At 51.1% G+C, this 15,341-nt stretch overlaps 1 protein-coding gene across 1 annotated transcript in view; it reads right to left on the bottom strand.

Moving 5' to 3' along the window:
• Nucleotides 1-15,341, bottom strand: part of Cdh23 (cadherin related 23) — a 382,247-nt gene that overhangs the window by 207,648 nt on the left and 159,258 nt on the right. Inside the window, exon 9 of the mRNA XM_034524155.2 lies at nucleotides 13,055-13,133. Within this exon, the coding sequence (XP_034380046.1) occupies nucleotides 13,055-13,133 (79 nt within the window). The remainder of the gene's footprint in view (nucleotides 1-13,054; nucleotides 13,134-15,341) is intronic.

Consider the following 15,341-nt stretch of genomic DNA (forward strand, 5'->3'; position numbering starts at 1 on the left):
CCAGATATTCCTGTGAGTCTCAACTAAATGGCCCTTGCTGACATTTAAGAATCAGACCATCACCAGGGGACAAGTCACCAGGCCTTTTAAAACAACACTTGACCACCAGCGGTATCATTACAAAGGGCACTTCTAGCTCAGGCTTCTGGGCTCTGGAGTGCATGAATGTGTCACCAGCCTGGAGCTCCACAGTGTGACATTTTTATGCCCTTCTAGTAGGAAGGGTGGCAGGACCAGGATGCTGAACTACAGAGTCACTGGGTCCCACCTGTCCGTTTCCCTCGACAAACGCAGCCCCTTCAAGGGCCCTAGGGTGGTGCACAGCCAGCACACTGCAGATGCTCGAGGAGAAATTCATTCTGTGCGGTGTTTGCTCGTGTCAATCAATGTCTGGAGGTATCTGCTTGGGAATCTCTGTCTCCAGATATTGGTCAAATATTTGAATGTGGAGCAGCGAGTTAATTGCCTTAGGCAGAGCACTTCACAATGAGGGAGATAGAGAAGTGCAATAAAGCCAGTCAGGAGGCCTGGGGGTGGAGCCCAGACTCCCACAAGGGAAGGGTGTTGGGGGCCACAGGGAGGGTAGCCATGTTTGGAGAAAAGCTGTGCAGGCTAGGGAGCTGGGGACAGTGCCCAGCGCCAACCTGCTGCTTTCAAAGCCAGTTCTACTCCTTGCCCTGTTGCAATCTGGACTCAGTGTCTCCATCTGAAAAATGGGAACAATAATCCTAATGCATTACCTAGCCCCATGGGATCTGGGAGGACTCAAGGGCGAGGCAGGTGAACTTCAGCACCCAGGTTAGCTCCCATGTCACTGCCCTTACTTAGCTTACTCAAAGGTTTCCTAAGGCGAGTCCTAGCCTGCAAGAGGGGGCTAAGGGGGAGGAAAGTGCCTCCCCTGAAATGTGTCTGTACTCCACCCTCTGACTGGTAGCACCTTCCTCCATCAGTGCCTCTATCCATCGGAATGCCCCGGAGGGACTGCCTTTCCTCAGATCCAGAAATACTCCTCACAGAAGCCATGCTATAGGCTTCTGTGCAGGGCGAGTTGCCTGTGTGGTGGGTCCTCCCCGAGTCTGCCCTGGTGGTGTCTGGTGGCAGGTGACACTGGGGTGAAGAAGAGATGTCTTCTCCTTCCCTTGGTTTCTCTTTCTTTTCTAATGGCTCCAAAGTGCAGGCTTGGAAGGAAAGACAGGGTAGGAACAACAGCGTTGGTGGCCTTGTCTGGCTCTACAGAGGGGAAGGCTTTGGGTTGGGGGTATAGATGCTGCTTACATGGGGTCATAGCTCCCAGGGCTCTAAGCTGTGACTATGTGGGACTAAGCTTCAAGTGCAGAGTGTGGGAAGACGTCACCCCTATTTCTGCTTATGATTCACTGTGGCTTCGGAGTTATGAGGAGACCAGAAATACGAGACCATTCCAGTAGCTTCTGACAGCAGGTTTAATGAGTCACACTCCTTGTTGAGGTCTGTCCCCCCAGCATAGCTGTGGCCACTTTGTTCCATGCCCACCAGCTATTTCATATTGTTGCTGTAACATGCCTGCCAGTCACTGCCACAGGAAAAAAAAAAAACTTGACGCAGAGCAGGGTCATGCTGACCACATACCCTGTTAGGTTCTGTATGTTACGAGGTTTGTTAATCTTAAGAAATTCTACAACTATAAGCTTCACATAGGACCCATTAAGTTAAAAGTCAAGCATGGGCTGGAGAGATGGCTCAGTGGTTAGGAGCAGTGACTGCTCTTCCAGAGGGCCCGAGTTCAATTCCCAGCAACCACATGGTGGCTCACAACCACCTGTAATGGGATCCGATGCCTTCTTCCGGTGTGTCTGAAGACAGTGACAGTGTACTCACGTACATAAGATAAATAAATAAATCGTAAAGGCCAAGCACTTCCAGCACGAGCTCATGTTTCATTGTGGCTTTTGCAGTTTCAGCCTTTATAACCCTGAGAAATGTCCAGTGTACAGCTTTGAGCTGTTGCCCTGGCCGATCAGTCTTGGGGTGTGCATTCAATAAACCATCCCTGCTTAACTGAGATTGGTGTTTGTGTGATTTGTGGGGTGACTCCGGAACCCCAACACTCCTCAAGCAGGGGGTGATATTCTACAGGTATGTAGAATATACATACCTACCCACAAGTACTTCTAAAACTTTATGTGAAGATTTATAGAGAGCCAGAGATTTTTTTTTTTTTTTGAGACAAGGCATGGTGGTTTGAATGTAAATGGTCCCATTGGCTCAGAGGGAGTGTCACTATTAGGAGGAATGGCCTTGTAGAAGGAAGTGTCACTGGGGGTGGGCTTTGAGGTTTCAAATGCTCAAGTCAGGCCCAATGTCACCCTCTCTTCCTGCAGCCTTCAGATGAAGATGTAGAACTCTCATCTCCTCCAGCACCATGCCTGCCTGGATGCTGCCATGTTCCCACTTTGATAACAATGGACTAAACCTCTGAACCTGTAAGCCAGCCCCAATTAAATGTTTGCCTTTATAAGAGTTATCATGGTCATGGTGTCTGTTCACAGAAATAAAACCCTAAGATGTAGGGTCTCACTATGTAGACCAGGCTGGCCTTGAACTCATAAGAATCTACGTACTTCAGCCTCCTGAGTGCTTGGATTAAAGGCATGCACCATTACTCCCAGCCAGTGCTGCTTCGGGAGTCTCATGTGTCCCAGGCTGGCCTGGAGCTCACCATATAGTTGGGATTGACGATGAACCTCTGATCCTCCTGCCTCCACCTCCCAGGCAGCACACAGTTGCTGGGATTACCAGTGTGTCCCACTGTGCCTGGCTCATCTGGTGCTGAGGAAGGATCTCAGGGCTTCATGAATGCTAGGCAAGGACTCTGTCCGAGCCACATCTCCAGCCCCTTCCCTCCAGCCTGAGGGAACTGTTTCTCGTAGGTGTTCGCCAGCTAGACTGCCACTCGCTGATGCCGATGCCAGATAACATTTCATGAATGCCTACTATGCGTCAGGCACACACTGTGCATGTTTTGGGGAACTATTACTGCATCACCTCCTTTAGCCCTGAAAATATTCTCATCTGGGCTGTCAGTCTCTTCCCACCGCTGCTGAGCTGGAAGCACAGAGAGCAGGCGTACCCCATCAAGGGCATGGGGTACCGGAGCCTAGGGTAGCTGCAGGTAAGGCTAAACTTCCTCTCCCCAGGGGTTTGGCCCCACAGTAGGCTCCTGATCAATACTGATGACACAAACATGTTGGCAGCCACATAGGTGCAGGTGTCAACTCCTTCGTTTCCCCAGGGAAGCCATGAATCACAGATGTGCTGGCTAGGAGGCAGCTGACTGGCTGAAGACTGGAACTCCATCTGGTAGCCTACCCTCATGGCAGGGCACCCCAGGGATTCCTCTCCTGCAGCCTCATCCACGTCCCCCTCCGCTTCAGCCAAGCTGAGCCTGAAACTCAAGAACAGCGATGGGGGGGGGGGGTGCTGTGGGTGACTTGGGGCTTAATATCTTTGTAACCATATTGCAAAAGGGCAGGCCTAAGCGGGAGCCTTACACTTAATCTTTCTCTTTTATTGCTTTCTCTCTTGTATGCTTTAACCTTGCACCAGGTATCAAGCTAGATAAATAAAAACTTTTATTTCAGATTAGCCCCAGCTGGGGGCTGCCTTGAAGGCTGAGCAGCCATCTAAGGCATCTGATGAGAAGGAGCCGAGAGCCAGGCTGTCTAGCGAGGCTCATCCCAAGTCCAAAGGCCCCTAGGGATAGCAGATCGAAGACCGTTTTCTGAGGTGGGGGCAGCAGGACCCCGATTAGTACCTATAGCTGAGAAGTGGGGAGGCAAATGGTCAGGACACAGGCTCCCTGCATGCCTGTGCACCTGTTACCTGCCACCCAGAACGCCGTTTTACTCAGAGAGCCTTGCCTACTGGGCCACACTGCCTCTGCTGCTATGTTCTTTATTAAATGGTGAGCTCACCAGGACAGTGACAGCAACCCTTGATTCCAAGTTGGTCTCAGGCTGAGCATGGGGGCCAGTGGTTAACTGACTGACTGAATGAATGAATTCTAACTTCTAGCCCATAGACCCCAGGCTAACATTTGCTTGGTGTTTAGGGCAAAAGAATGGGGTTTTGGAGGCAAAAGTAAAAGCCTTTTGGGTTAAATGCTGAGCTACTCTGTGTGTTTAAATAGGCTCCATATGCTCTGTGCATCTTAATGTCTGTTTCTCTAGAAGGGCTCTCGCCAACCATGTGGATGGATAAGAAACGATGCCATAGGCAAGGCAATGTGTCCCGCATGTGCAGAGAGAGCCGGACAAGGTGGTCAAAGCAGTGTGGATTAAAATAGCAAAACCCACAAGTCTGCACGGATGGAAGAGGAGCGAGCAACTGATGCCACACCAGCAAATGCGAGGCCTCTGACTGGAGTGGAAGACGCACAAAACACAAGACTCTAAGAACAAAGTTCAAAGACAGCTAAATCCGAATAGGTGTGATGTACCCAGATGTGACATTTCCCCAAAGCAAGGGAATAACAAAGGGGAGGATTGGAAGGTGTGGCCTCAGCTGATCTGGAGGAGGGAAAGTGGCGGCTGAAGGAGGACCACACAGGCAGGTGTGAGTACCGATCTTGCTCTCACAGAGCTGGTGGGCTCCTGGGTGTCCAGGATACCTTTAACGTGAAGAATGAACTGGGCGGTGGTGCCCCATGCCTTTAACCCTAGCACTCGGGAGGAAGAGGCAGCTGAATCTCTGGGAGTTTGAAGCCAGCCTGGTCTACAGAGTGAGTTCCAACACAGCCAGATCCATAGAGTAGAAAAACCTTGTCTCAAAAATAAAAAATAAAGTCAAGAATGAAATAAAACAGCCACGTGGGAACCAATATTGACAACTTTAAAGCGAAGGGTTCTGCTTAGATCAATTCTGAGGTATGCCAAGTTGAGAGAGAGAGAGAGAGAGAGAGAGAGAACCTAAATGACATATGGTAGCTACTCTATGATCCTCCCAAGACCCCAGAGGTCTTGGAAGTTCATTCAAAGATGAGGGCAAATGGAGAAGCCCAGGCAGAGCGCTGTGGGGTGGGTAGAGAGAATGAGGCTTTCCACGTTCCTCTACTGTAACCACCTTAGTCAGGACTGGGTTGGAAGAGAAGTAGCTCCCAACCCGAGCTGTCAACTTAAAGGATCCATGACATCATTTCTGTCCATTGAGGCAAGTAGACTCAAGAGTCAGCAGTGGGGAGATCTAAGGTCTGTCCATAGGAGAGCAGACACCTGGGAGGCCACTGCCCCGCCCCCCAAGTCCCGCCCCCCAAGTAAGGGTTATTCCTGCCCGAGATGAGAGGCATAAGGAAGACAGTATGCAGAAAGAGTCTCAGGCTGCCATTGCCATGAAACTGCTGTAAAATCTGCCCCCCCCCCCCGACTTGTGCAATACACAGGAAAGAAGCAAATGGCAGGCTGCGGTTTCCTGGCCAGGGACTCCTGGGCCCCACGTAAGGAGGAACATGCCTACACAGGTGTCAGAAAAGTGGTGCCACCGCAGTGATGCACAGAGCATCATCAGCAGGGGCTCCTGGCAGGAAGGTGGTCCTGAGAAGGGAGGGGCAAGGCTCAGGGGAAGCAGCATGCAGACTTTTGGGGTTCACCTGAAGGACTGGAATACAGCATGACATAATGTCATCATTTTGGTATTGGGGAGGCAGAAAACTGTGAATAACACTCAGAGTGCTTAGAGCATTCAATTTACCGTTGCCAACCCAGAGGCTTCATCCCTAAATACTGTCTAGGAAAGAGAGCCAGGGAATGCTGATTTGCTGAGCCTTGGACAGCACACAGCGGCACATTCCCCGCACCTGTGGCGAGAGAGACACAGAGCCTCTCAATAGATAGCAGCTGGCAGAGGGCAAGGCAGAAAAGCCCCAGACGCCTATCGTGGCACTGGGCTCAGCTGGTGATGTCTGCCTCGGTGAGGGATGGGGTGTTCCGGTGCAGGTGCTGATGTGGGTCTAGCATGGGCACTCACAGAGACAAGCAGATCGGCTAACCTTAAGGCTTTCAGCCTAGGCATACACCAGGACTCAGAAACCTAGCTCAGTGGTTAGAAGTGTGTGTGTGTGTGTGTGTGTGTGTGTGTGTGTGTGTGTGTGTGTGTGTGTGTGTGAGGGTTTCCCCTCCTTTCCTCGTAGTCTCTATTTTCAGACTGTCATTAGGGCCTGCTCTCACCCTTTTGCATATTTCCACTTTGAGACCTTACTTTGGAGGGGCTATGAAGAGCTAGTACAGTGGCCTATTAAGGGGCCATATTCATGTCTTCCTCTTCCGATCCAGATGACAAACCATCTTGTGAGCCCCTAGCCTCACCAGCCAGCCATGACCAGGCATTGCTTTTCCTTCATGCCCTCAGCCAACAGTCCTGTTACCTCTTTCTGATCTGTTCTCCATGTCCCCTTGGACAAGTCTCCATAGGTCAGCTACATGCTAGGCCTGAAATCTGGGGCTTCCAGGTACCCACAGCACTATCAACACAAGCCATCCAGATTTCCAAAGTAATTCTACTTTTGAGCTTTCTCTCCCTAGAGGGAGGGGAATCCACAGCAGATTAATCACCAGGGCTTTGATATGTGTTGCTGGATGGTCTCCCGTGATGGCTGACCCAGCAGGCCGTGGCCAGGGGCCTGATGTAGTTGCTGTTGTATATGTGTGTGTGTGTGTTCACACAAGTCTGACTAAAAATCACTATTCTCCCGTGTGTAGGGGTACACACTTGCACACGTGGATCAGCTTTCCCTCCTAAACGATATCTTTTCAAAAGGTCTCATCTGATGGCGAATCCAGGAAGGAGCCTGGTACCTAACTGCCTTCCACCATTGTGCCTGCCCTGTCCCCTGTGTGGTCTAGGCTGACGAAGGTGAAGGGTGATGGGCTGGAGCCAGCTCACTTCTTATTTAGCCTTTATTCTAGACTAGCACTTCCTAAGAACATGTCTTTTCTCAACGTTCCCCACCCCACCTGGCTGCACCCCACCTGGCTGCACCCCACGAGTCCCTGGAGACCCTGGTTCCTAATTACCTCCCTGATATGCAACTTCAGTACCACACATACATATATGTGATTCACACATAAGAAGAGTTCAGATACTGTCGCCCTCTCACACAGGAAATGTCACCCCCCTTGGTGGGGGCCATCATCTGTACAGAAAGCATGCAGAGCCTCGCAGAGTGAGGTACAGCACCATCAGTGTCGCCTGCCCCTAGTGGGGGCCTGGATTTTGCATTTCCAGTAATTTCTTGGGTGACATCAATGCTGGAGGTCTGGGGACCTCTGTTGTCACAGAAGTTGGGTGTTCTCTGAAGCCCAGTTCAATGCTTACTCTGTCACTTCTTGTTTTTCTCTGTCTAAACATGGATAAATGTCTCTCCTTCATTAACTCTTACGAAGGAAAACTCATGGTCAAGCTAGGCCGGGCTTGGCACATGCAACTTGGGGTCCTACCTCCTCAGCCTTGGTGTGTGTGTGTGTGCACAAACATCAGATGGAGAAAGAGACATCGACTGCTAAAAAAGATTCAGCCTCTTCCTAAAGAGGACCAAGGAGAGGCCTGGAGTATAAGCAATGGAAACTCTAGGGTGGGCTTGCTAACCAAATCTATATACCCTAAATGGTCACTGACCTGCTGCTGCAGGAAGAGGCTCCAAGAAGGACCATTTCAGCCAGGTGCTTATCAGCAATGGATGCTTTGCCCAAGGAGACCAAAGGATCCACATAGCCTCATTCTCAGAGATCCAGGGACCTAGGACTTACTTCTGTAGTGCCTGGAGAAGCAGGCACAGTGTGGGGACCTGGGCAGCTTCATGTCTAGCAGGCTCCCCTGGTGATGCTGGTCCAAGGACTTCAGTTTAAAAGCTTCCCCAGAGGACTCCCTACCTGGAGAGTGATCAACGGGAGGGTAGAAATCTGGCCCTTGCAGGGAGAGGTTGTCAGGATAGGATCCAGGTGGTGGACTGTTCTTGTTAGGGTTATTATTGCTGTGATGACACACCATGACAAATGTAAGATGGGGAGGGAAGGGTTAATCTGCTTCCACATCACTATTACACTTCCACATCCCCCTGTTCATCACCAAAGGAAGTCAGGACAGGAACTCAAGCAGGGCAGGAACCTGGAGGCAGGAGCTGATGCAGAGGCCATGAAGGATGCTGCTTACTGGCTTGCTCAGCCTCTCTCTCTCTCTCTCTCTCTCTCTCTCTTTCTCTCTCTCTCTCTCATTCTAAGATTTTGTTTATTTTATATGAGTACACTGTCGCTGTCTTCAGACACACCAGAAGAGGGCGTTGGATCCCACTGCAGATAGTTGTGAGCCACCACGTGGTTCCTGGGATTTGAACTCAGTCTCTCTGGAAGAGCAGTCAGTGCTCTTAACCACTGAGCCATCTCTCCAGCCCCTCAGTGTGCTTTCTTATAGAACCTAGGACCACCAGCCTAGGGATAACACCACCCACAATGGGCTGGGCCCTTCCACATCAATCACTAATTAAGAAAATGCCTACAGGCTCACCTGCAGCCCTACCTTAAGAGTACATTTCCTCGACTGAGGCTCCCTCCTCTCAGATGACACTAGTCTGTGTCAAGTGGGCGCAAAACTAGCCAGCACAGTGGACTTTAGAGTCTTTTGAAATAAGGCCTTCACCAGCTTCCGGTTGTGAGGGCAACAGAAACCATTCTAGTGATATAGCTTGTGACAGTAAGATGCATCTTGTTGGGCAGAGGAATAGGGGAACAACTGGCATGGGGTGAGGGTCGACTAGATATCACCCGCTGTAGATGACTACCAAGTGGCAGTCACTTTACAGAACGGTCAAACCAGTTTTGCTCAACTTTGTCGAGGTTTGATGGATAAATCAAAGTTGCATATGATCAAGGTATGCCACAAGGTGCTTTGATAGACACATGTGAGCCCCACTGTCTGTGAGCTCCATAGACAGGTGGCAGCTACACACACTGTCTCACCTTGCTCTAAGCTAGGGAATGTGGTGCAGGTACCTCAGCTCATTCCTCGGCAGGTGCCAGCATGCACCATGTAAGCATCAGATTGCAGTGAGCAGTCCCTGGGACTTATTCTGATGAATGACCTTCTTAACAGGATCTTCCAGTCCCCCCTCCTCACCACCTCAGGGAATAGCCTTCTCCTCTCTGTCACTATGACTATGAGTCCATCTTTATCAGGATTCCACACATAAGGCACATCATGCGGAGTTTGCCTTTTGGGATCTGACTTATTACCACCAGCACAGCCAACATGAGGTTCTTCTTTGATTTTCACAGCTATGAGGGAGTGACTCACTTCTCACCGGGCCAGGGGAGAAAGGTGTCTCTTGGGTACAAGTAGTATCTGGCATTGAATTGTGAAGTTCCTCTGCCCAGGGCTCTAAAGGTTTGCTTCTGGCCAAAGTTAGGAAGCTAGGAGTACGGAGTATGGCTTTAGTGGGAGAGCACTTGCCTACCATGTGGAAGGCCCTTGGTCCCACCCTCATCATTGAAAAGAGAGGAAAACATGAATGACTGTAGAGCAATCCCAGACTCCTCCCTGGCTGGTGCCTCTGGCTGTCAGTCACTGGGTCCTGGGAGCTCCTTGGCCCTCCTCTTATTCTCTGTTCTCTGTTCTGTCCTTGTACCGTGACTGCTGGCTCGGGCTGCCACCACCTCTAGGTGGGACATTATAGCATCCTTCCTGTCAGTCTGCTTGCTTCAGCCTGCTCTTCCCCAAACCACTAGCCCCACTTTCTCGACATGCAGACCCCAAGCTCACACAGAGCTTCATTCTTCTCCTGCTGAAGTCCCAATGTTCTCAGGACCCAGACTGTCCATCCACACACCACACAGTTGGCCCTGTTACCTTCAGTCATCTGTCTCCTCACAACCTCAGGTGCTCTTTGCTCAGCCACAGAGTCACTGTAAGTGACAGATGTGTCAGACTCCCCTGACTCTGCCCATCATGCTAATCCCCACTCATGATCCCCATTCATGATCCATGATGCGTGCCAGCTTTGATGGCCAAGCCTTAGCAAGATTCCCACTCCGAATGGTTGGGTGTGCAGTATCTCACGGAATTCTCTTATTTCTTCTTACAAAGGGAAGTTGAGGGGGGTCCCCTTGGGGAGCCCCGGTTCATGCTGATATAGCCCCAGATGCAGCTCAGCCTCTTCCCTCTCCCTCACTGCATCCCGCATCCTGTGCATCTTTGGACATCTTCGCTGTCTCTGTGCAGCTCAGGTCCACCTTCCTGGCAAAACTGCGGATTCTTGTGATGAAGATGGTACCTGGATACCACCCTCCCAGGACATCATTATCGACCTAGACAGCCCTTGGCCATCTGTGGTGGGTGAGGACACAGTGCTCCCCGTCTCTGTGAGCACCTGCTGTGGAATCCAGGCTCCACTGATCAACCGACTGCTGGTTTAATTGGCTTGCTTGGTCCTTGCAGCGCCCTGCCAGACACGGTCCACATTTGGAGCTAAGTCCAGGGAAGGCTCACTCCAGAGCAGGGTCTTCTCTAGCAATCTGAGCACAGCTGCAACTTAAACCTAAGACTGAACACTGAGTTTGATGCTGGACTGTGGGCAAGCCAGAAGAAAGGAAATGCTACCATTTCAGCGCACCGCCAATGGGACTCATTGATACTGATTCTTGGCTGTGCCCCGATAGAACCTGGAGCCTCACGCAAGCTAAGTCTGTGGGCTCTTGCCGAGCCACACTCCCAGCCCTGTATGTCACACGGACTGTACTTCTCAATTGAGAAAGGCCAGGGGACAGGTGCTCAGTAGCCTTGGGGGGCTGCTGTACCTGGCCAGCCTGTCTGGAGGTGTGCCAAGGACGGTGGCCCTTGCTCAATGCTTTTCCATAGCTTGAAGAAATGAATCAGCTTCAAGGATCCTTCTCTGACAATTACTTGTCAATCCTTAGTGTTTTATGGTCGTTTCAGAGCCACCAGTACCATAGGGATTCTCTTCTCCCTTTCTTAATTTTATTTTATTTGTATTTTTGCTCCCTCCCTCCATTTATTTTTTATTATGTTATTTTATTTTTGCAACAGGATTTCACGTGGCTCAGGCAAACGTCAAACTCACCCACTGATGACCTCGACCTTTCTAGCCAAGTACTGGTTTGACAGGTAGGCATCACCCTGGCCCGTTTTATGTAGCACCAGAATGCTAAGCAAGGATACGGCCAGCTGACTTACACCTACGGCCCCAGGACTTTTAACCTCGTCTTATAGGTAGGCATCATCATCAAGCCTGCAGTAAGCCAAACATCCTGAAACAGCCCTGTCAGGGAGAAAAGCATGCCCTCACACCCACGGCGCTCTGCACGGGGTAGGCAGAGCATTTCTTGAAGCAGGACTGTTTGTGTTAAGAGGAGGATGAGGCTAGGGAGTGTCCACTCAGACACTACTGGTGCCTGAGGTGGCAGGCACAGGGGAAGATGGGACCCGCGCCAAGTCCTCTGTGGGAAAGAACCTTGTCATTCACCAGGTTCAGTGCGACTGTGCGGGGCTGAGAACAAATTGCTAGAGATGGAGCCATAACTTACCACTGAAGGCCTCTTTGCTCTTGGCAAAACAGAAGGATCATTAGTAGTGAGGTGAGTTCTCGTGGGCAGATATAAATCCCCTCGCTCCTGACTGATAAACAGCCCAGAGGGGACAGGGCCTCAGATCCGGACAGGTTAACTGCATGTGCCTGGTCTTAGCTTGGGCCTCTGTGCCCCTGATTGGGTAAGGCGGGCCTTGCCACACAAAGGCAGAGCTCCTGCCACCAGTCCAGATTGTCTAGGTGCCTGAGGCTCAGGTCACCACTCCAGTGGTCCCCCGGGACCTGAGAATGACAATCATTCCATGAGTGTACATCAAGGTCTATGTTAGTCTGGACACCAGAAAAGGGGCATGGTCGGAGGCATCTGAGGATTCAGGGGTCCAAGTACCAATTCCTACAGATGTTCAGTGCAGACTGGCTATATCTGCTCTGCCCTAGGGCTCTCTGGGCTCACCGGAGTCTTGTAAGTAACTGTAGGTTGCTTGAGGCTTGCAACACTCCGGGCTGCCTATGATCCTAGATGTGAGGGGCTCTCCCAACTGCTGCAGCTACCATCTTGTCAGCTGCTGGTGGTACTATCAAGAGCGAGTGCTTACAAAGTGCTCTCCACACATTAGCTCTTCACATGAGTAAGTCATAGGATCCATAAACCACCTTGACACAAGCATTCTTCCTGTTCCCAACACACGAGTGACAAGTGAGACACCTAACCAACACAGCCGGTTCGGGAGACCCTCCCTTCTCCCTTGACAACTATGCCTTCCTCCCCTTTTGGGAAATGCTCTCTGACTTCCTCTTCCTCATCTGTCTGGCTTGCCTGGATACACCAGGCTGACCCTTCAGGGATCGAACGCTGAGCGAGGGATGCTGTGAGCAGGTGTGTGTGCTACAAGAGCAGAGCCAGTGTTTCTAAGTAGGGGCAGTTTAGCCCCTGGACAGCCCCTCAGAGCTGCCATGGGTCCATCTATGGGTGAGGCATGAGCTGGACATTTCCTCACTGGTTGCCATCAATTCAGTCAGTCATGTTCTGCATGGCCCATGGATCTATTGGTAGGGAGGGAGCCAAGGTGCATCCCGCGGTGATATCCCATGCTACTTGACTATCAGCTTGAAGTGTGACTAGAACGCGAAATCAGACAGCAGCAGTACTATTTGTTCCAAAGTGATGTAAAAATTGCCACCCTTTCACCAAATAACAACAGAAACCCTGGAACCCTGCAGGAAGTTAGTTAAGGGTCGCTGCATTTCAGGCTCAGAGCCCCAGAAGGCTCACGGCTTCAGACCTTAGACACACGTTCCTGTTCCGGAGGCCCCCAGACACCATGGTCTTTTAACCCAGCCCCTCCCTTTTATATCCATTTGTCCCCTTCCTTAGCAAGGACAGTCCCTGGAGGCAAGTCTCAAATGCCATTCCAAGTAGTCCTCGGCTCTTTAAGCCAGAGCCACAAGCAGCGGCTCTTTTCCATCAACACACAGCCTTTGGCTTACCTGAGACAATGGTGTAGCCAATCCCCCGGGGGCGTCCCTTATCCTGGTCCACAGCAGTGATCACCCGCACAGTTGTGCCCTGGTTTGGAGAGAGAAGGGACTTGAGTTCAGTCACCTAGATCCCAGGCAGCCATCTTTCTTTGTGAGTGTCCTAGCACCCCAGTTTCCCTTCGGAGCCTAAATCCCAACTGCAAGGCTTGCCCGGGAAGTGTGTGCCACGAGGCATTGCCCCTGACTCCAATGGCCTTGCCCTTGGCACCCGCCATTCCCCCATGACACTGATAGTCATATATGGACCCAAGCAAGGGGTCAAGGACAGACACAGACAGCTGCTGTACACATCTGGGGCAGATGAGATGGCGACATGAACAGGACAGAATGGGTATCCATCCAGCCCACCTGGAGAAGCCTAGAAAGGAGCATGCAGATGGTACCACTTAGGATGGGTTGTGAGGACTTAGTAGGAGTTTTCCAAGGAGAGCAAAGAAAAGGGATGGGGTCCCAGGGAGAGAAAACAAAGCAGGCCAGGGCTCGGCTGTGTAAGCTTCTAGTAAGAGATGCTGGTAAGTAACCATCAAATGACGGCGGTTTGTTGAATGAATAAACAAAGAGTTGACACCGCCATCAGGATCACCGCTTGCTGAGATGTCCTTTGCCGGGATCAGCTTCTATCTGGCTCCCCAGGCTTCGCCACATCACACCCTGCGTATGTCAGCTGTCCCTGCTCATCTTACACCTGAGGGTCAGGTTCTAGGACAGTCGTTCTCAACCTGTGGGTCTGGACCCTTTTGGGAGCTCCCATGATCCTTTCACAGGGGTCTCCAGAGGACATAGATATTTACACTATAGTTCATAATGGTAGCAAAATTACAGTTATGAAGTACCCATGAAAATAATTTTATGGCTGGGGCATCACCACCACACGAGGAACTGTATTAAAAGGTTGTGCCATTAGGAGGGTTGAGGACCACTGCCCTAGTTTTCCCTGGGTGAAGGGCAGCAGACAGGCCCTGCCTCCATCTTTGAGAGGAGGCGTGGAAGTATCCTCCTAGTTCTCACAAGCCTAAAAAGGGCTCGTGTGGTCTTGTCTGCTTTTCACATACTTTAGGACAGTTCTCTGCCTCAGGGTCGAGAGCATCCATCCCTCCAAGTCCTCCCAGTCTGGCTGTGGGGACACAGCAGTTACCACGATCTCCTTTCCCAGACTACACTGCTCTTCCCAGAAACCCTTCCACCCTCCCTTAGCCTAGAATGCAGAAGATGGAATGCCCCAAAGCTCCCCGAGGGAACATGGGAATATCTCATGATATATGCAGAGACCTGGCCATATGGCGAGCAGGCCCAGCCTCTTCTTTGTTCTCTCCTCCAGGGATCCTGGTTGGATCCTCTGGGCTTGTTAAGAAGCTGGATCAATAGGCCATGTAGAGAACCAACTGACCACACTGTAAAGCACACCTTCCTTGGCACAGATGGTCGCTGAAACTCTGGCCCAATGTTCTCAAGTACCCCAGCCTCCCAATGTCCTAAGACCTAGCCCCTTCCTACAGATGAAGAAACAGAGGCAGAAGGCTGAGAGACTTCCTGGAGGTCCCAGAGCAGGGATCGAGGAAACAGGAAGCCAGGAACACACTTAAATACCCAGGGTCTGATGTTCCGGTCCACCAGGTGCTGGGGCCACTGCAGGGTTCTACTATAATAATGTGAATGTCATTTCCGAATGTCACTGCTCTGTGGCAGGAACTATTCTAGGCACTGGTTCCCATGGAATTTGGAAATGCCTACTTGCCAGCCCTCCGTGGAGATGCCATGTGTTCTAGACTGATCAGGGGCCAAGGGTAGTCACATGGGAGACCAGTCAGTGACCTTGCCCTCCCAAGCTTGGCCACGGAACATGAAGAGCCCCTGACTGAGGTCCATGGAGGTCACAGGGAAGCACAACCCTGAACTTAAAGGGCCTAGATATCTTTCCCCTATCACCCCACTCTCTTGGGGGAGCTGCTTATCCATTAGGGAAAACCTGGTCTGACTCTCAGCAGGTGGTCCCGGGGGTATACAACTATCCAAGGTTTCAGCTTCCAGAACAGTCTTTCTAGACATGGAGGGCAGCTCCATTCTGCCTAGGTGCCTACATGTATCCTACAAGAGGGTTCCTGAGTTGCCCTTGGGCTGCTGGAGCAGGGACTCACTTACCAACGTGACTGAGCACGGAGGTTACTAGAGCTCCAGGGTTGAGTTACTAAACAATACACTTAAGAGACAGATGTGTGCCTTGCCATATCCAAGGTCA

The sequence above is a fragment of the Arvicanthis niloticus genome, chromosome 20 (assembly GCF_011762505.2).
Source record: "Arvicanthis niloticus isolate mArvNil1 chromosome 20, mArvNil1.pat.X, whole genome shotgun sequence".
NCBI classification, from domain to species: Eukaryota; Metazoa; Chordata; class Mammalia; order Rodentia; family Muridae; genus Arvicanthis; species Arvicanthis niloticus.